Source organism: Nilaparvata lugens, chromosome 5 (genome assembly GCF_014356525.2).
Source record: "Nilaparvata lugens isolate BPH chromosome 5, ASM1435652v1, whole genome shotgun sequence".
NCBI lineage: Eukaryota > Metazoa > Arthropoda > Insecta > Hemiptera > Delphacidae > Nilaparvata > Nilaparvata lugens.
This window is the reverse complement of record NC_052508.1, coordinates 34513762-34534387: the sequence shown is the minus strand read 5'-3', so window position 1 is coordinate 34534387 and position 20626 is coordinate 34513762. Positions and strand designations below refer to the sequence as shown.

At 33.4% G+C, this 20626-nt stretch overlaps 1 protein-coding gene across 5 annotated transcripts in view; it reads left to right on the top strand.

Moving 5' to 3' along the window:
* LOC111047095 overlaps positions 1-20626 on the top strand; it is a 98659-nt gene that overhangs the window by 15294 nt on the left and 62739 nt on the right. For 4 of the 5 annotated variants that reach the window (XR_005571325.1, XM_039428248.1, XM_039428249.1 and 1 more), the window contains exons 2-4: positions 4256-4657; positions 9355-9460; positions 11603-11770. Coding sequence is in view for 4 of the 5 variants with exons in the window: in XM_039428248.1 (XP_039284182.1) it covers positions 4256-4657; positions 9355-9460; positions 11603-11770 (676 nt within the window). In the remaining variant the exon portion in view is untranslated. Of the gene's footprint in view, positions 1-1979; positions 2120-4255; positions 4658-9354; positions 9461-11602; positions 11771-20626 lie in introns of all 5 variants that reach the window. The other variant, XM_039428251.1, reaches the window with a different exon arrangement.

Below are 20626 nucleotides of genomic sequence, written 5' to 3'. Positions count from 1 at the left end.
TCATACGCCAATATTATTAGAGTAAAAATCAGACTATAGAATTATTCATCATAAATCAGCTGACAAGTGATTACACAGATGTGTGGAGAAGCCAGTCTATTGCTGTATTTCCCATAAGGTCTATAGTTTCAATCAGGTACTTGTGGATGAGAATACTGCGTGAGGTCTACTGTTCACAGAACTACTAGTAGTAAGATTCACAGCATTGTTTGAATGGGGAGCATTGATGCTATTAATGAGAAATACTGACAGTTTCAAGTGAATATCAACGAACTGTTATGCATGTTCTCCAATATTTTTATCGAAAGCTACCTTCTATTTTCTTTGGTAAAACAATCAATGTTTGGGAATAATTGATTCATGGGAAAAGCGCCTTATTTCTATGGAAAATATTTTTACATTAGGAAGAGCAACAACAGCTATTTAACCGCTTTAATAAATAGCCCCTTTCTTTCACCAAGTAAAATTTTGGCCGAGTTTTCTCATTCTTTGCAAACAGATTCCACAACGGACACTTCTGAAGTTTTAAAAATACCCTCCATATAATTATCATACTGAATTATTAAATTTTCATCAAAATTGTTTAAGCAGTTTTCGCGATCTGTCGGATATACAAACAAAATTAGTCTTGATAGAATAGGATCAATTGCTAAAAGCAACTCCTGTCATAAAAGTTTGTTTTATGAAAAATAAAAATTATCTATAATCCCGGGAATAGCTCTGATTGAAGCAGCAGTGCTCAATCAATTTATTCTCGATACATGCATTTTAATTAGTTCTTCAACTTGGTGCCAACCTTAGACCAGTTATAGAATAGACACGCTGGGAAGTCAACATCTGCCATATCGCCAAATCGTGACGTCATCATCGGATAAGAAAATTCCAGATTGTGTCTATTTCAGAAGGATGTAAATTATTATTCATTAAAATGGTAAACTCCCGCTGCGCTCCCGCTGAAATAGACACAATCTGCTATATGGAAAACAATGTAAACAAACTCCACAGAAAAGTTTTCTATCTGATGCTGATGTCATGATTTGGCGATATGGCAGTAGATGTTGGCTTCATCGACTTTCAGTATGAATATACAATGGGCCGTGTCTATTCTATAACTGGTCTAAGGTGCCAACCTAATAAAGTCAACTCAACTTAATGCCAACCTGACAAAATTATTAGTCAGTTGCCAGTTAACAACTGTTTCGAAGAGGTACTCTCTCTAGATTATAGTTCTATAGTAACATATGATAAGAAAATTTCAATTAGAGTTTTAAGAGATTGGGAGAAGAAGAATATACATGCTAAAAGACGAACTTTAAACCCTTAAAAACCACCCTTAGAGTTGAAATATCGCCAAAAGATTTCTTAGTGAGCATGTAGCTTCCTTATAAGGAAGCTATATTTAAAGTTTTGTTGCAATCCATCCAGTAGTTTTCCAGAAATCGTGATCAGTGAGTGAGTCAGTGAGATACGATTTTTATAAGTATAGATTAACGGGGGGAATGTCTCCTTTCTATTGGTGTCTGGATAATTTTTATCCGGCCTATAATTACTTTTTAAGTAATGTTTATGTTCGTCAATGTCGAGACATTTCGAGCAGAAAACATGAAATTTTCGACATGCTAGAAACTTTTTTTGTTTTAAAAGATGGGTGGTGAAAGCGAGAAAGTTTCTCAGAAATAATTGAAATTATTTTTTCAACTGTCAAAAGTAGTCGTAATATAGTATTTTGGTCTCCAAGGAATTTTAAAGTTCGGAGAGCGGCTGCATGGTATGCATTGTGTACCAAATTGTATGCTAAAAGCTGGAAATTTACGCTAAATTATTTTAAAAGTAAGCAGCTGATTGCCTCTAGAAAGGCTGTAATGAAACACTGCTTGGATTATTCGAGGCGAGGTTGTCATTTTCACTATTTTATAATCATGTGGCTTGCAGTTGCTGAATTTTTTAATCGTTCTGTATTTTGTTTTTGTTGATCCCAGCTATTGATAGTCTATGGTGACACACCATTCAGCCGCTATCCTTGACTTTGGAACTCCTTAGAGGCCAAAATACGTTGTTCCGAGTACGTTTGACAGTTGGAAAAATAATTTCAATTATTTCTGAGAAACTTTTCGTAAAGGTTAGTGAAGGTTTTCGTAAATGATTTCAGTTTCAATATACCAGGTCTTTCTGTATTGTATGCTGATGACACCTCAATAATCCAATCAGATGTTGAAATCGAAAAACTTCAGGATAAACTTGACATTTCCTTGAATCAGGCAAAATCATGGTATTTATCTAATGACCTAGAACTAAATGAGCAGAAAACAGAGAAAATAACATTTACATTAGGGCATACTCTGAACCACAATAATCTTAAGCCTGTCAAATTACTAGGTGTAATATTGGATGGTAAACTCTGTTGGGAGGAACATGTGAATAGTCTCTGTAAAAAACTTTCAAGGGTAACATACCTCCTCAAGAGATTAAATAGTCTGTTAATCTGCAAGTATTGTTGATGACCTATCACGGACTTTTCCATTCTCATCTTAGTTATGGGATAAGAATGTGGGGCAATTGTCCAACACATAAAAAAGTTTTCATATGGCAGAAAAGGGCAGTTAGAGCTATTTTGAACCTTTCCCCAAGAGAAACTTGCAAGCCTCACTTCATCAAACTGGGTATACTGACTCTGCCATCTATATATATATATATATATATATATATATATATATATATAATATATATATATATATATTCCAATTGATAAGTGTAAAGAAGAATTCTAACAACTTTCACAAACATAATGAATATCATGCTTACAATACTAGGAATAGGGAAAAAATTATGAAACCAAATCTCAGATTGAGTTAGAGCATGAAAAGCTACCCCTATTTACAGTTGTTATTTTACAATAAACTACCAATTGAAGTTAAGAACCTGCCTCAAGAAAAATTTAAAGTTGCCATTTCACAAATGCTAAAAGAAAAGGCTTACTACTCTACTGAAGAGTTTTTAATTGATAGCATATAACGTTTTCTACTTAGAATAAAAATGTGACTTACATTGTAAGAATAGTATTGTGATTACTATGTTATGACTTTATATAGTAGTACTAGTTGTAGTGTTAGTCTTTGTGTTTCTCTTTTAATATATTACGAATTGCTATTTATCTATATGTTGTGTAAATGTAATGTTTCGAAATATTTTGCTATACCTACTGATATTATTGAAAATGTTCATTCAAGTTTTATTAAGAATAAGATGTTGACGAAATAGTATATTTCGCACCTAGGGACGAAAATGAGATTTTTCCGGCTCGAAATCGGTTTTCAAGTCCGAGGCCGTAGGCCGAGGACTAGAAAAGATTGAGAGCCGGAAAAGCATTTTTGCCCATGGTGGGAACGTTATTTTTCGCCACACAGAAAAATAAACAATATAAATATGAGAATAAATGTTTATTAGGCACTTCCGAAAGCAAAACAGGAAGGTCATAGCTCTAGCAAATCTGAGGTAATCTGAATATCAGGAAATTGTCGAAGTATTTTTACTTTTTATTCTGATTTGTCTAAATAACCTAAAAGATCATGTTCAATTATGTAAGAGGTTGAGTTTATACTTTTTATTCTTCCAAATGACAATAAGATGATATTATTATAAATGCTTTGATTCTTGAATAATAAACACAAATAATGAAAAGTTTTTTGATCAGCTGTTTTAGCACACTTGAAATTTGGCCAATCAGAATGTCAACGTCAACAATGCTTGTTGTCTTTGACTTCGGAAGTTTAGGTTAGAAGTTCTATCCTACTCTGAAAATTGAATTTGAATAGTTTATAATATATATCTTATCTGTATTTTATTCATCCAAATAAAATGATAGTATCTGATTGCAGAATACTTATTCAATTCTAGAAGCATAAACTGATTCCGTTTCATAAACCATTTTGTAAACACGTTCACATCAAATCAGAATCAGCTGACTCCAAGGTTATTTTACAGCCCTAGGGCCGTAAAACTTTTACCGGCCTGGTCAGAATACAATCATTTTCGGCCTCCATATGACGCACGAAAACCAGCTCATTACATCCAAGTGGGGCGAAAAATGTATTTATGCTAGTGACTTACATCATGTAATCTTGAACTTTTGACGAGGCCTAAAATGTACTGTACAAATGTATTTATTGGTCAATAAAACAAATTTATTTATTTAATGGCTTCAAGTTATCATATTTTGGTTTTCAATTGAAGTAAAAAAAAATTTTCTCTTTTTCAGATGTCTGATTTTATTTCTAGTAAAACAGATAAATTGGTGAATGGATGGTTAACAAATGGTATGAGACCACTCGTTACTCAGCCATGTAGTGTTCGGCTAGAAAACACGATGAATAATACAAATGCTACGTCTCTGACCAGCCATCGGCCAAATCAAGAATCACAATTCTTCAAGAGGCCGGATCGGCCAAAACAAGCTCAGTCATTATTTAAGATGCCTGATCCGATGAGAAACCATACTCAGACCTCAACTCAATCCAGACCAGTTCAAACCAATTCACAACTGAATTCGACTATCAGCCAAAGTAGCATGAAGTTTCTAATTGAAAATTACAGGAAATCGTTTGTGCAATGTTTAGAGTCTTATATCACCGATTTTCAGAACACCACTCTCCAAAATGAAGTAAGTATGGTTTAGAACTCATTTTTTTAAGTAACTGGTGAATATTTAATTTAAAATATAAAGTAAAATTAGTTATAGATATTAAATACAACTCTAGAAAAGGGTTAACAAAAATTTATCATGGTGCTTGGGTCTGTAATGGAATTATTTTTATTTATTTATTCATAGACAATAGATACAATGCAGGTGTAAACGACAGGCATCTGCCCTAAACTACTTCAACCTTGATCTAAAATAAACATTCCAGAGGTTATGTAGAATTGGTTCATGATTTGATTTACACACAATTTTTAACCCAAAAAATTATAAATCCAGTTGTGCAACAGTGTCAACCCAGTGAATTGATTTTGAAAGATAAACATTGAGGGGCGATTGCTCAGATCAGAGCTGGCTAGCCCCGGCGCAACGATTGCTTTTGTTAAAGAAACGGATTGCTGAGTTGAGCAACCCACTTATTATCTCTTAATAGGGCGCAACTTCTAGAGAAGCTTAACCCGCGGGTTTAGGCTCCGGGTTAACCAGAGGCGTAACTTGAGTAATTCACGGGGAATTATTGTCGCAAGGTTGGCAAAAGCTGTTTCAAATGCTACTATGATAACATGCTGTGTATTATTCGTCAATCGTTCACCTGACCCTCAGTGACATTATCTGTTATTCAGATACTTTATTACATTTTATAATTTAATAAATTAGTAATGTGATTGTTTATTGATAAATTAAATATTTATTTATTTTTCTTATTTTAATATTTATATTTTATACATAAACCTATCAACCTGATCAAAATGTATCCAAATAGTTCAGATAAAAAAGAAGTATCTTTTGTATTTTTATATCTACTACAATTCTTCATGAGACGTAGATGATTAATTTGAATATACTAATAATTATATACTATATAATTTAATTTTAAACATGTATCAAGGCAATTATCAGGTCAATAAAACCACACACTGACTATACAAAATTGTTTAGTTGTTTTGTTTTGGCATAAAGCTATAAGCCTCTATATGTTGTTGTAATTTTTCTATTGATGTAAATAAATAAATAAATAAAGTAAATAAATATATTTGATAAATATAAAATTGATAGAACCAGAAAATACAACATGGCTGGAAAAAATTCATTTTTTATTCAGTGACTGGGAGACCCAGTAAAATAGGTTGATATGATTTAGTAATAGACAATATAAATATTCGAGATTCATAGGAGACCTGAAACATTGCCCAGCTACGTAAGATTTTTCATTAGCTAATCCCATGCTTATTAAATTAGTCCAGCGAGTTCCTCACGAACTATTAGTTTTTTATTACGAACGTGGCTAGGAAGGCAATATATCAGCGACACTTCAACAAACTAGCACCAAAACTCCACAAATTACTTCCTGCACACATCAAGATAATAGAAAACTCAAGAAAATTCAAACCACTTCTATGAACTGGATTATACCAACTGAAATACGTTATAGAAAACATAATTTTGAACAATGTTTGAGCTCACTTATCCAACGTATTTGCACCCCCACCCAAAATTTATTACTGCTACTAACACTTACTGTAGTACATGTTGTCACATAGTTGAGTCAGTTGATTTCCTATAAAAATTGAATTTTCTTTGTATCTGCAGTAAATTTTATATTGTATTTTGAATAATATATTGTACATTTTATTTCATTTGATTGCTTGTTTGTATTTGAATGGAAATACATTTCTTAAATTAATTAATAAAAAACCCCTTCAATCCACATATTTTCATCCTGTCCTTCAAATAAAATCAATACTTTTTTATAGAATTAGATATGATTTCCTTACGAACTAAAATAAATCTTTTACAATAATAATTTATGATTCTGTTGTAAATGTGCTTTTGTATTAACACTTTATTCTTTAAAAGTTAACATTGAACAAGATAAAAATAAATGAAATAACATAATCTTTGAACATCTCTCATCAAAATCCAACTAAAACTCTAACTTCAACTATTTATTTACTTGTGAACGTTGGTTGCTAAAACAGTCACCTTGACAACTGTGCTCACATGATGAATCCACGTAGGGCTAGCCTACATCACCATCCCCCCCTTAGGGATATTGGTCTCCAATATCCAGATTTCCTTGATAAGGTGGTAGACGATTGTGTGTACAACCTTTGATCTGGTTCTTCATTCAGTTTTCTCAATCCTGTACACAATATTATCCTCTTTACAATGTAGTATATGCCTTCCCTTGCTCTTTCTTAGCACTTTTTTGAGCAAATTTTTTTTTAAATTGTCAAATTCAATTCTTGCAAATAACAAACAATTTGAATTCTCCTGATTTCCAACGAAACTTGAACAATTAGGAATAGCAGCATGTGATCCTCAACCCTGTGGGCTTTATCGCGTCCCCACCAACAATGTCTCAAACCTCTAAATTGAAAAATAGTCTGCTCAGCCAAACCTCAGCACAGACACTTCCTCCCTGCCAGACAGCCATGCTTCTGCAGTTCCGGGCAGCCGTGCTTCTACCCTGCCAGACCTCCATGTCTGCAGTACCAAACAACCCACGCTTCTTCCCTGCCAGACAGCCATGCTTCTGCAGTTCCGAACAGATGTGCTTCCTCTCAGCTACATGCTGAGGTCTGAGGAGCTCCATTTGAGCTAGTGACACCCTCACTTGCTCCTGTTCTTTTCTCTTATGCATACCCTAATGCATGTCGTAACCTGCACATCCTAGGCAGTTACCTGTGCCCACACCCTATGTGTGACAAGTCATAAATTCCCAGTTTGTATATTTGATTGATATCATTCTTCATTAATCAGACAATGAAATTCGAATTGATAGAATCTTGTTTCAAAAGTCATAAATTTTTTAAATCAGTCAGACCAGGTTACAAGAACATTGACTCCAATCGCTTGTATCTCTTATAAGCCTCTCCACGTGATTAGATTCCCATATGAGTAAATCACTATCACTTTTGACAAATTAAAAATGTTATACATAAATCTCAGAGCCAACCTTAAAGGCTCATCAAAGTTCAAAGCAAACCAATGGTCATGATTCTTCTAAAAGTCATCCAGCAATCTACATAATCTAAAGCGGTTTGAAAATGTTCCTGCAAGTTTTGTCCATATTAGATACAGATTCTACCATACCTTCTTTGATGGAATTTACCCTCTCGTTGAGGGCTTCCATCTTCATTTTTAATCTTGCTCTCGTTTTCATGCAAAACGTTTTTTTTGTGTAACCAACTTTTAAGCACAATTTTTTCAAGGATTCAATCTCACTTCCGACACCAATTTTGTAAATGTGCTTTTGTATTAACACTTTATTCATTAAAAGTTTACATTAAACAAGATAAAAATAAAATAATATAATCTTTGAACATCTCTCATCAAAATCCAACTAAAACTCTAAAGCCGGTTACAGAGCTCGACCGACCGTCAGTGCGTATGCACCATCCTGACCACACATCAGTTTTCTGACTCACAAAATGGACGCCTTTACAGATTGTTATTGCAGCTTATTATCTTCGTAAACGAAAGACTAAAAGACGTAGATATCAAGTTCACCCGATGGTCGCCCAAAGAGAATTTCAATGGGAATTTTGTACATTTTATATATCATTGCTTCGGGTGAAGATACATTTTTCAACTACCTCAGAATGTCCATCAGAAATTTTGATGAGTGATTTCGAGCTTGTATCACCATTGGGAATACTTGCAGTCACTTTAAGCTACGGATCAAATAAATGTAGATAATATTAATAATATATAATTTTTTTTAATAAAAATTAGATAATATTAATAATATATAATTTTTTTTAATAAAAATTTAGAAATGATTGAAGAAATGTATAGAAAAACTCTGAATTCAAATATTAATTGAATTCACTCATTATGCTATTCAATTCAATATCAGCTGATTGTCGGGCAGAGGTGTCAGCACATTGGTTATGTTGCGATCGGGCTACTGATCAGTACAGCTCTGAAAGCTTCTATTTGTTTCAATAGCGCGTCAGTGGACCGATGGATGCGCACGAGCTCGACCGATGGTCCTTGTACGCTGTATAAAACGCATGGTCCTGACCGTGCGCATGCGTGCCGTCAGTTCTGCTCTGTACGGATACATGGAATATCTATGGAAAAGACAAGCGCGACTGACATACGCACTGACGGTCGGTCGAGCTCTGTAACCGGCCTAACTTCAACTAATTATTTACTTGTAAACGTTCTTTGCTAAAACAGTCACCTTGACAACCGTGCTCACGTGATATCCACGTAGGGCTAGCCTACATCAATTCATTATCTAGAAGTTATTTCACTAAAACTTAGAACATCAGTCACAACTCACAACCAGTAATGCCTTGGCATAATCTCTTCCTTCTTAACTTGGAATGCCAAAGACAATATAAATTACAAGAATGCTCATAACAATGATTTTTATGAGCAATTAATCAATACTAGGAGTAGATGTGACGAATTCTTGAATAATCAATGAAAACTTGAAAAAACTGCTGCTGCATGTGTATCAAAAGCATTTATAAAACAAGCTATTTTATGAAATCTGTTCACCTCACATTGCATTTTTCTATTTCAATGAGAGATGCGTTTTCAGTTTTCTCCTCATCTGCGGTTGATCTTTGATTGTAGATTCCAATATGGTTTTAAACTAGTAGACCATTCGTGTATTGACATTCAATATTGTTTCAATTTATCAGGAGCACGCATTGTTGATGTACAGTGCACTCAACTCGGCAATTTGCAATGCTGTATCGTCCTGCAGCTCTGAAAGAAATGACGTAACAAGGCTGGGGAGGCTATTTGGTAAGTCTAGATGATTATATGTACACATGGAATTTTCCGTTTTCTTTGGCACTTTTATGAGTGTGTTTGACAGTCATTCTGTAGAAGCCAGAACTTCCAGCAAACCTGTGAGGAATCATTGGAAGTCTGTCAAGATTTTTAATTATAAATTCTGGTAATGTTAAGGCTGGCGCAGTTTAGAAATTGATTGTTGCTTTGCATGCTAGGGTGAGGCTCAACAACCAGTTTCTGAGAGCAAATAAAAGCAAAGAAGTATGGATAATTTGGAATAGCAGTAACTCACTCATTTTTGAACGAAACTGTGTAGTAGGTTGAGATCCGAGCATTGTGTCAAAAGTTATAAAAGTTTAAAATTTTGATCCTTGAGGTGTCCTTATGCCCGCCTCTCCACTAGGAAATTACGAAATGAAGTGTATCTTACGGGTGATTCTCATAGAACATAATCTAATGAACTTATATTAACGAGCGAAATATCATTTTGAGGACAATTTAGTTTGGGATGATGGTTGAAGCTAAAAATTAGGTGTTGTTCACAATACAAGGAGCATAGTTGTCAGATGTTCCTGGAAATCTATATGAGATAGAGCGCTTTACCGGGTCTCAGATTCTAGAGCACAAAATTTCGCCTAGAGGGATTTTGAATTAAACATCTGAATGGTAACAATCGGAAGAAATTGTTGATCAAAAACTAAAATTCATCAACAAAACATTTCTTAAAATTTTACTCATTTTTGAAAAATCATAGCTCTGTACTCATTGGAGATAGACAGTTCCGAATGATCTGATTTTATTTAAAATTTTATAATCTGAAAAAAGCTAGAGCAAATTTTTCCGTCCGATCACTGGATTTGGCAGAAATAGCTGAAAACTAGAAAATGAACTGAAAGTACGAGGTTTTTGGGCCAACCTGTACCTAGCACAAGAAAATTTTGCATGAAAAAATTGGTTCTGAACTTCTCTCATGTATCCAAATGATATGTATTGCAAGAACACCCCCTTTTTTATGTCTATATTGACTGGACTATTAGAGAGGCTATGGGATTCGTGAACTTCCCTGGACGCCTCATTAGTTGCGTGGAGATGTGGAGCACTTTTCGGTTATCGGAACTGCCACCATGTGATTATTTTTTTATGGATCACCAAAACGCTCTTACCGAGATAATAACATAAGAAATTCGAGCGACACCATCTTCAGAGGAGTATGACAACTTCTCAGGACGAATTAATAGTTTTGTCAAATGGTCATTTTTCAGAAAAAAACCCTGAAAGAATTTTCTCATCGGTTTTATATGTATTATGGGACGCTCAATTCGATTCTGAAATTTGCTGACACGCCAAGCAGAGGGCGGCTTTACTCCTAAAACCCCTAAACTTAGGGAATTTTCAATTTTTTCATTTTATTTCGAAAACCTTGTTTTTTGGAGAAAAAGCATTCTCTTCAACATTAAAAACAAAATTCTAAATAAATTGAGTGCGCAGGATTCTATTATTTATGATTTTTGAGCTGCAGATTTTCAAAAAGGGGTTCTGTCTGGCTATAATAGATCAAGGATAGTATATTGTATATACTATACTTGATAATAAATAACCTTGTCCTACAGCCAGAATACAAAATTTTCATTGTTATAACTTTTAAGGCCTTCCTAAGCAATAAAATCAATATTTTGGATCAAATTATTATACAAGGGTTATGTTCTTTTAGAATCATCCGTTGAATGTTCTTAATTTCAGGATTTCCTTAGCTTATCAAGGACACCTCAAGGATCAGACTACAGCTCATTCTTCTTAAGCTCGTCAAGTCGTTTCATAATCATGTATGTACGATCAAAATATGGAAAATTCATTCTTATACTCATATTTGTATACTCAAAAAATGGCTAGTTTCGAATTCAGCGACCCAAAATACATATAAAACCGATGAGACAAATCCTTTCGGGGCTAGAAAAATGACCATTTGACTGGAGTAAAAGTGTATGGGAAGAAGCAAACACCATTTTACAAATGTTATTTGTTTGAGAACTAGTCTCATTAATTATTATTGCCATAATATTATAAAAAATATATATTCTCTTGATGTTTACATTTACAAAAGATCTAATAGAATATATTCCTCGTATTGACAATTTGATTAATTTGTTCAAGCTGAGATTTCGAAAAAGTTGGATGACATGTTGAAGACGTCTAATTCAATTAGCTTTGATGTGGGGCGACATGATTGGCCTAGTACGGCCACTTCTGAAAACCAAGATCCAGACTCACATTCAGACACAACGGAATTCGGAAGGGCTGCATTTCAATCTACACAGATAGGTTTGTATTCTATCGTGGCTACTAACACAATAACACTAGTAATCCTTGCTAGAAGCTAAATGATTTTTTAATCAAACAACCATTTTAATTGAATGAGCGAAGCGAATTCTATGTTTCAAGTCAATCGGCGTTTGTTTGTTTGTACCGCAGTTACAGTCGCAGTTATTGTCCGATTTGGATAAAATTTGGTATACAAGTGCTTTGAAACAAGGCGCAGAAACGTATGTATTCAACATTTTTCAATTCATTCCCTTTTCAAGATGGCGGCTCTTCATTCGGAAATTTTACCTTAAAAATCAACCCAACTTTTCAATACTTTATCAGATCAGGTTTAAATTGGGCTCATTCTTCTCAGCACATCAAAGCGGTATTATTTCATGTATCACATGTTGAAAATTTTCTAATTTTTGGCATTTCGATTTTTTTTTCTGTCCCAATTCAAGTTTCAGATTTTTTATCTTTTAAACCGTGCTTCCGAGATCAAAAGTGTAGAGGACCTTTATTCTTCAGCGCTCCAAGGTGGTCTTATTTCATATATCTAATGTTCAAAATTTCAAAAATTTAGAATTCGATAATCCCCCCCTCTCAAGTCACAAATTACAAGTTATAGATTTCTTATCTCTTTAGTTGTGCATCCTAGCTCAAAAGTGTAGGAAACTTTCATTTTTCAGAGCTCGAAGGAGGTCTTATTTCATACATTTCATGTTGATTTTTTTGTAATTCAATTATTTACCCCCCGCCCCAAGACCCACATTTCAAGTTTCAGATTTTTCATCTTTTTAACCGTGCATCCTAGCTCAAAAATATAAAAAACTTCTATTTCTCAGCGTCCACCACCGATCATATTGCATTTATATCATTATACTCTAAATCCAATTTGTATGTGTGTTTGTGTGTGAATAGGCGGGCGTGTGTCAATAGTAATTTTAGTGAGTGTAGCGAATTCTACTGTTCTCTGAACTACTAGTATTTCTGATGACATTTGAAAAAATCTATGACTGGGGTAGCTTCACACTGCTTCAAATTCGAATCCAAAAATATTTTTAAATTCAAATTTCCATAAAATTTTACATTGTGAAACAGAAAATTATGAAACGTGCGTTTATAACTCTTTAACTAATAGTTCTGTGAACAGTAGACCTCACGCAGTTTTCTCATCCACAAGTATGTGGTGTGACCTGCTCCAGTTGCAACGGTACCAGTCTTTCTCTGAAATATAATCTGTCATATGTTTTACAGTCTCACATAAACTCCCTTCATTTTAGAGATGGTAAACATGATGAACGTTTTCTTTACTTTGTTCAACTAATATTGAATCTTCACTTTTCTTCTAATAGATGTGCATTAGAGCTTTATTTATTTTTCGAGCTGATTAACAGAGTAGCAAAACAGAACCAGATTTTTCAACTTACTTTGAATGAGGATTTTTTTATTTGAGTACGATCACAGCCTACTATAGATATTATATTATCTAAAGTAAGCCATGGTACGATCCACACTGTCAGCTACCATCGTTATATTACCTTCTGTAGACGAAATATATGCTGAGGTTGGATATTATTTCATATGATGAAAGTCTATTGGAAAAAATGCACCCCAGATATTGAACTGTGCCTCAAAGTTATTCATTATCATTGTTATTCTTTATCATTAACTAAAAACTATTTTTTCTAAAATAATAACTTACCGGTAATTATTTGTAATGTTTACAAACACAGTTGAATCACAATGCACAGTTGAATAATAATTCACTCTTAAAAACTGTTATTTGTTTTCTCCAACATCAAAAACTCACTTATTTGAAATGTTAACAAACTCAGTTAACGTTTGAATTTTATTCCATATGCTATCTAGTTCCGTGATAATCGTTCCATTTGATAAAAATAATTCTCAAATATTTGAAAATTATTTTTTTTCAATAAAAAATATTCTAATACCTTCAGCATTATTTAGTTCATTTAATTATTTTTTATTCTATTTTTAATCACCTATTATTATTTTTTTTTAATTTGAGAATATTGATACTGATGGGGGCACGCATCATAATACCATGACTGCGAAACAAAATATTGAAACCATACACCTTAGGGCTATGTATTATAATATTACATAATACATAATTATAATGTCAAAACTTATCATTTCAACAACTTGTTCTGTACTTTCTCGATATAAATCATAAAAATACATTAATTATTTGAAGCAATCAAAGTAGAAGATATTCAACAAACTGTCTTCTTCTTCAACAAATAATAATATGTACACTGCAATAATGGAGTATCAAATCTATCTATTACAAATTCTATTCTAAGTATCTTATTCTATTTTATTCTAATCTTATCATTATCCATATTTGTAGTTAAATATTTTTCCACATAACATAATATTAATCATTCCTCATATCGGACAATGATTATTTTCAATTATAGACATCGAATCATGAATTCCATAGTAGGTAGTACATAAAATGATGACCATAAATTAACTGAATGCATCTATTCTAAAAGCAGTATTTTCTTATGTAATACATTCGCTGAGTCTGCTTTTCTATCCTCTATTGATTTGTTTGCAGGCCTGATTTCTCATTAGTATCGTTCAACTGGGACATGTCTTCCAAAATATTTTTACTATCAGATTGCAATAAATTGATCAAAATTTCATCATGTTTTTCTACAGAGTTCTCATTAACAAATTCATCTGGTTCTCTTTCATTATCCTTTATATCATTCAGTAAATTACAATATTATTCAAATCTGATCCAGTGTTTTTTTATTTCACTGTTCACAGGAATTGCTGATTCACATTTATGTTATCGGTTCAATATAATATTTTCATGACCTGCATTTTGTTTATCAATAATTGAATAGTTCTTATCATTATCAAAAGATCGTTGCCTCCTGTTAACAAAATGTTTATTATCGTCATCAATATTTTTCAAACCCAAAAATAAGTCAGTAATTTTTCGTTTAACACAATTTACCGATTCAAAAGTCAATCCATTCGTTTCAATATCATTTTGTGGTCCTATTGAATTTTTATCAATTATGTGAAACACCTTTTTTCTGTTAACAAAATATTTATTCCTACGTTTCATATTTTCTGGAAACTTCCTACCATCGCAAATACACACTTTAATATCATAGCCTTCTTTTTCACAATTTTTTCTCATCTTCATATGTATCCGATCATGTAGTTCAAGGTGTAAAAACAATTCCAAATAGATGATTAAATTTATCACATATTTTACATTTCCCACGCTTACATCTTCTCTTTCCATTATTATAAACAGCTAGCGGGGGCACCCGTGCTTCGATACGAGAATTGAAAGATAAGATTATTTTTGTGAACCATTTATTATCTAAATTATACTAAAATTTTTATAATCGATTTAGAGATCAGGCCACAACTTGGCATGAAAACTATTGAGTCAAATCATTCGATTATTCATTGATGTGTTGGAAGTTCTGTGTAGAATAGTAGTCCAATTGCAGTGAATTTTGTAGAATATTGGGCGGGGTTCAAGAGTTGACCTCGACTTTATTAATTTGCAATTAATATTTCCCATTGACAGTTATCAAATTAGCAGTGATCATGTTATTTTTGATTTTGCTTGATGCAATTGAAGATTAAATTCCAAATTAAGTTGATTCTGAATTTGATGACTCTAGTATCCATGAATCTCTTACTTATTCTGGATTTTTTGGCATAGCCTGTCGCTTACTTTTCGTTTCACTTATCTAAAAGTGTAAAAGCTGCCAATCCACTGATTCTTAAAGAAGTCCATTCATTATAGCTAGTATAACATTTATTGTGGCTGATCTCTCATGTCCTAAACTTTACTATCATAAATATTGAAGTGGGATCATTTGAATGTGAATTTGCATAAATCTGAATAGAGTTCATTCACTTTGATTATTGACTACCATTATATAATTTCTTTCTGATCTTAGCTTGAAACCAAAAGCTTAGGGATGAAATTTGGATGTAAACGAACATTTAACTTAATTTTATTTCTATCCAAATTGACAACTTTAGTATTTACTTGTGATCTATCAATATCAATAGATTTGTCTTGTGTCATGTAATGACATCATGAAGGGAAATGGGAGCAGCTGATGGAATATTATGTTTATTTCAATTTAGTTTCCAGCTGATTTTGAAACATGAAAATATCAGGCCCAGTAGCACAAAACCCCATGTTCAATTTCAATCAGGATTAAATTTCATGAGAATTGATCAGAACAGGGTTTTTTTTTTAATAGAAGGCTTCTCTGATTGGTTCTCGTGGTATTTAGTCCAGATTTTAGTGCAACTGTCTCTCTCAAGGTCATGGCTGTGTACAAACATAGAGCAACAGAAGAACCAATACAAAAGAAGCTGAAGAAATTAGTTAGTCGCATTTCTATCACCTCACAATGTACATTACATTCAACTTCCATATGTTTGGAGAGATCGATTATAAATTTCTTTTGCTATCATCCTGTCACTTTCTGAACCTATTATACCAGATGTTCCAAGAATAGTGCAATGTTTTACAATAAGGTCGCCAAATTTGGTAACTCAACTGCAGCTATTATAATCTTTTTCATTTTCTCACACTCCTCTACGTTTTCAACTGACTATGGAAAACTTTTTTCAGCTGCTACTTGAGGGACCAATAATCCTTTCTCAAGGAACTTCAGCGAATTTTCCCAGAGTTGAGACCTGTTCCAAAATAATGTTTTTTTCGCAAACCCACTATATTCCTGATTTAATCAAAATCGTTAAAGCCGTTTTCGAGATCCGTCCGACATACATACATATTCACAAATACACATATTCAAACAGAAATGCATGGGAAAAGCGCCTTACTTCTATGGAAGATATTTTTACATTGGGAAAAGCAACAAAACAGCTATTTGACAGTTTTTATAAATAACCCCTTTCTTTTGTCCAAGTTAAATTTTGGCCGAATTTCCTCATTCTTTGCAAACAGATTCCACAACAGACACTTCTGAAGTTTTAAAAATACCCTCCATATATCATATTGAATTATTAAAATTTCATCGAAATTGTTTAAGCAAATATCGCCATCGGATATACAAACAAAATCAAATTAGTCTTGATAGAACAGGATCAATTGATAGAAGCAACTCCCGTCATAAAAGTTTGTTTTATGAAAAATAAAAACTATCTATACTCCCAGGAATAGCTCCGATTGAAGCAGCAGTGCCCAATCAATTTGTTCTCGATAAATGCATTTTGATTAGTTCTTCAACTTGGTGCCAACCTAACGAAGTCATCTCAACTTAATTCCAACCTGTCAAAATTATTAATTTAGTTGCCAGTTAACAACTGTTTCAAAGAGGTACTCTCCCTAGATTATAATAACACATGATATGGACATTTCTTTTATAATTAAGAGATTGGGAGAAGAAGAATATACATGCTAAAAGACGAACTTTAAACCCTTAAAAACCACCCTTAGGGCCGTTTGCACAGTATAGATTGCTAAACTCGATTAAGTTAATCGAGTTTAAGTTAATCCGAAAGTTTAAACTTGAATCGGTTTTCTCAGTGCATTTACTAATCCAGTTTAAGCGTAAACTAGTTTAGCGTTAAGTTGGTAATAGAATGTCCTGATTTTTACAGGAAATTTGATGTTTACAAACCATCAGTAATTTGAGGTTATGTAGCTACTATTTTAGTATTTTCTTGTTCTTGTTCAAAATCCACAGAGTTGTAAGCTGTATGGTTCTAAAAGTGAAAAGCGATCAAGAAATTCTTTGAAAAATTATGTTTAGTTGGCACCAGAAAATATATTTTAGAATGTAAGATAAAAAAGTTATTTTGTTACGCTTGAATCTACTATGGTCTTTCTCGTTTATTAGAAATCTCTCGAAAGCAATATCTCATTTATGTGTTATTAAAAACATGTTTTCCAATCGAAGACCACTGTTAAAAATTGTCTTATTTTCTATCAAGTAGTTTATTCAATCAAAATAATAAATTGGCAGTTGCTGTACTCAAGCAAAACTGTTAAAAAAAAATTCTCTATCCCATAAATTTAAATTATTTGTTTTTTGCCCAATTTTTCTCAGTTTCAAAACTTCTTCGCAGTCATCTTTATCAATCGTATTAAATCTTCTATCAATTCCTCCATTACAATTATTTTTACATTCAAATGATTCACTATAACCTAAATTAATAATAATTATTGCAGAAGCATTAAAAACAACTGTCGAAAAATAATTTACTATAAGCTGTTTTCCCATAAAATCTTTACAGATGTCAAGTTAATCCAAATTAGTTGGTTTAAACCTCCTGCTTTGGAGGTTTAAACTTTCCCAAAGTTTAAACTTAACACAGGGTTTAAACTGATACTGTGGAAACGGAATTTTAGTTCAAACCAAAAAAATCCAGATTTGGTTTAAGCTTTAGCTTAAACTTACACTATGCAAACGGCCCTTAGAGTTGAAATATCGCCAAAAGATTTCTTAGTGAGCACCTAGGACGTTTAAGGAAGCTATATACCAAGTTTTGTTGCTGTAACCATCGCAGAACCCTTCAAGGCTACCCTTACAATCAAGGTCTTACAACTACCAAATCAATAAAAATTACACAAATGCAGGTAGAAAGATAAAATTTTATTAACATCATTCCAATTATTAGCAACACTACTGACATCTATTTGATATCCGCTACAGTAATCATCATAATTGCAAATTCAAATCAAAATCTTTATTTTAATTGCTTTTCATATTTCTAGTTTGTAAAGTCTACAATTACTATTCAGGACCTCACTAGGTACCTCCTCTAACAAAAGTTCACTTGAAATTAGTCATCATCAGAATAAGTTCTAATTCTTAATAAAATAAGTAAATATATAATTCCAGTATAACAATAATCAAAAGACTCGAAAATGACAAACTCTAACCAAACAAATTAACAATCAACTTCTGGTCCTAGAACCCCCATTATTACACTACTAGCTCTGGTCCTAGAACCCCCATTATTACACTACTAGCGGTATATAATCAAAATAATAAAATCACTTTCATATCGATAAAACAACTGTATTTTTACTCAACAAATATATTTTTAAACAAGGAAACCATGAAAATTAACCATTAACCTAACAGGACTGTTATCCTCAGTCTTCCCCTTCCAATCAATTCTGGACGCGCTCCATCAAATGGAATTTCATTAACATAATATTCAACTTCCTAAATTCTCAATAAGGTAAACCCAATTCTTAATCAAATCATCAATCGTTATCAGTGAACTAAACAAAACATTAATCAATCACGAATCAAATCCCGTAAGCAATCAAATTCAGAATCAGAACATCAAATACAATTATTATTCCCTAAACTAAACATTAATCATCATTAAACCGAGCATCAACCAAAATTATTCCAAACATGAATCAAAATTTAATCCTATCGATAACTAAAAATTATTTCAATAATTAATCAAATTTATCATACCAAACAGTTGTCAAAATTCAATCTCCTTAATAACTCAAAATTATTCCAATAATAAATCAAAATTATACCAAAATTTAATCTTATCAATAACCAAAAATTATTTCAATAATTAATCAAATTTATTCCAAACTTTAATCAACTACTAACCAAATTCCTTAAGCAGTCATCTACTTAATCAGAGCATCAATCATTAACATTAAACTCTAAGCAAAGCCGTAATCAAACATAAATCAAGTAATAATCATTTCTATTAATAATCATAATCCTAATAATAGTCAAATCATTTCATTAATAATCATTTCAAGAATAATCAACTAAAGAAGACGATGCTCACAATCCTTTGTTCAAACATTTATTAAACCTCTATAGAAATCAAATGTAAAATTGCCATTTCTCTCTCCTCTCTTTCTCTCTCTCAGAAATTCGAACAAACCATGAAAATAGACTTTGAAAGAGATAATATGAATAGATCTGTGAATTTTGAATAGGGGTAGTATGAGTGAATTTTTCTTGAATTGAGCAATTACTCACCAAAGTAAGCTATAGGAGTTGGACGGCTCCAGATAGAACTAGCCATGGCTGGCACTGCACTACGTCTGATCGATTTATTCAGATCGTAATTTCAATTAGCCGATCAAAATGTATTGCAACAGAGTCGCCGGTCACTGTCAGGATGCGCTCCTCCATCAAAACAATAGATGTAACCTAGCACCAACTGACAGTGACTGCGACGGAAGAGGTAGTGAGAGAGAAAGAGTGAGAGAGGAGGTTGCGCCGCTCGGCGCTTCCATACACTAACACAAATACACTTTGATTGTACTCACACATCTACACTACCCCCTCCTTAAAGGAAGGTGGTGACTCTGGATTACTGGCTCCTCTCACTTGCACTAAGCACTTGATGTTCACTTGATGACACTTTGATGTTCTGCGATATCAGTCAGTGGTGGTACCCCTGGGATGGTCTGCAAAGCTGGTTGGTGGAGCGACCCCCTCAGGCCCGGGATTGCTCAATTCAGGCTCGGGGCTGCTCTGCTGTTGACTCCTCTGCCACAACAACCGCCCCAGAACAGCCCCAAGCATGGTGATTCCCAGGATCCGCCAGAGACCCTATGGTCTGAGTCTGCTGTTTCTGCTCTCATAGTTGTGTCAGAGCCTGTTGTAGATGGTCAAGGGTTGTCTCTGCGTTGCCAGATGGACTTGGCCAGTAATGGCCCTCCTCACGTGTCTGCGCCATGGCCTCCTGGATGTCTTGAACGGTCGGTTGCGCCTCCCCTGCCTCCAAAACAAGCAGTGGTGGGATGGGGATCTCCACCACTCTCTTCATCAGCTCTGTCTGCCCACTGGATTTGGTGTTCGGGTACAGCTGATAGGTGTCAGTGGACAC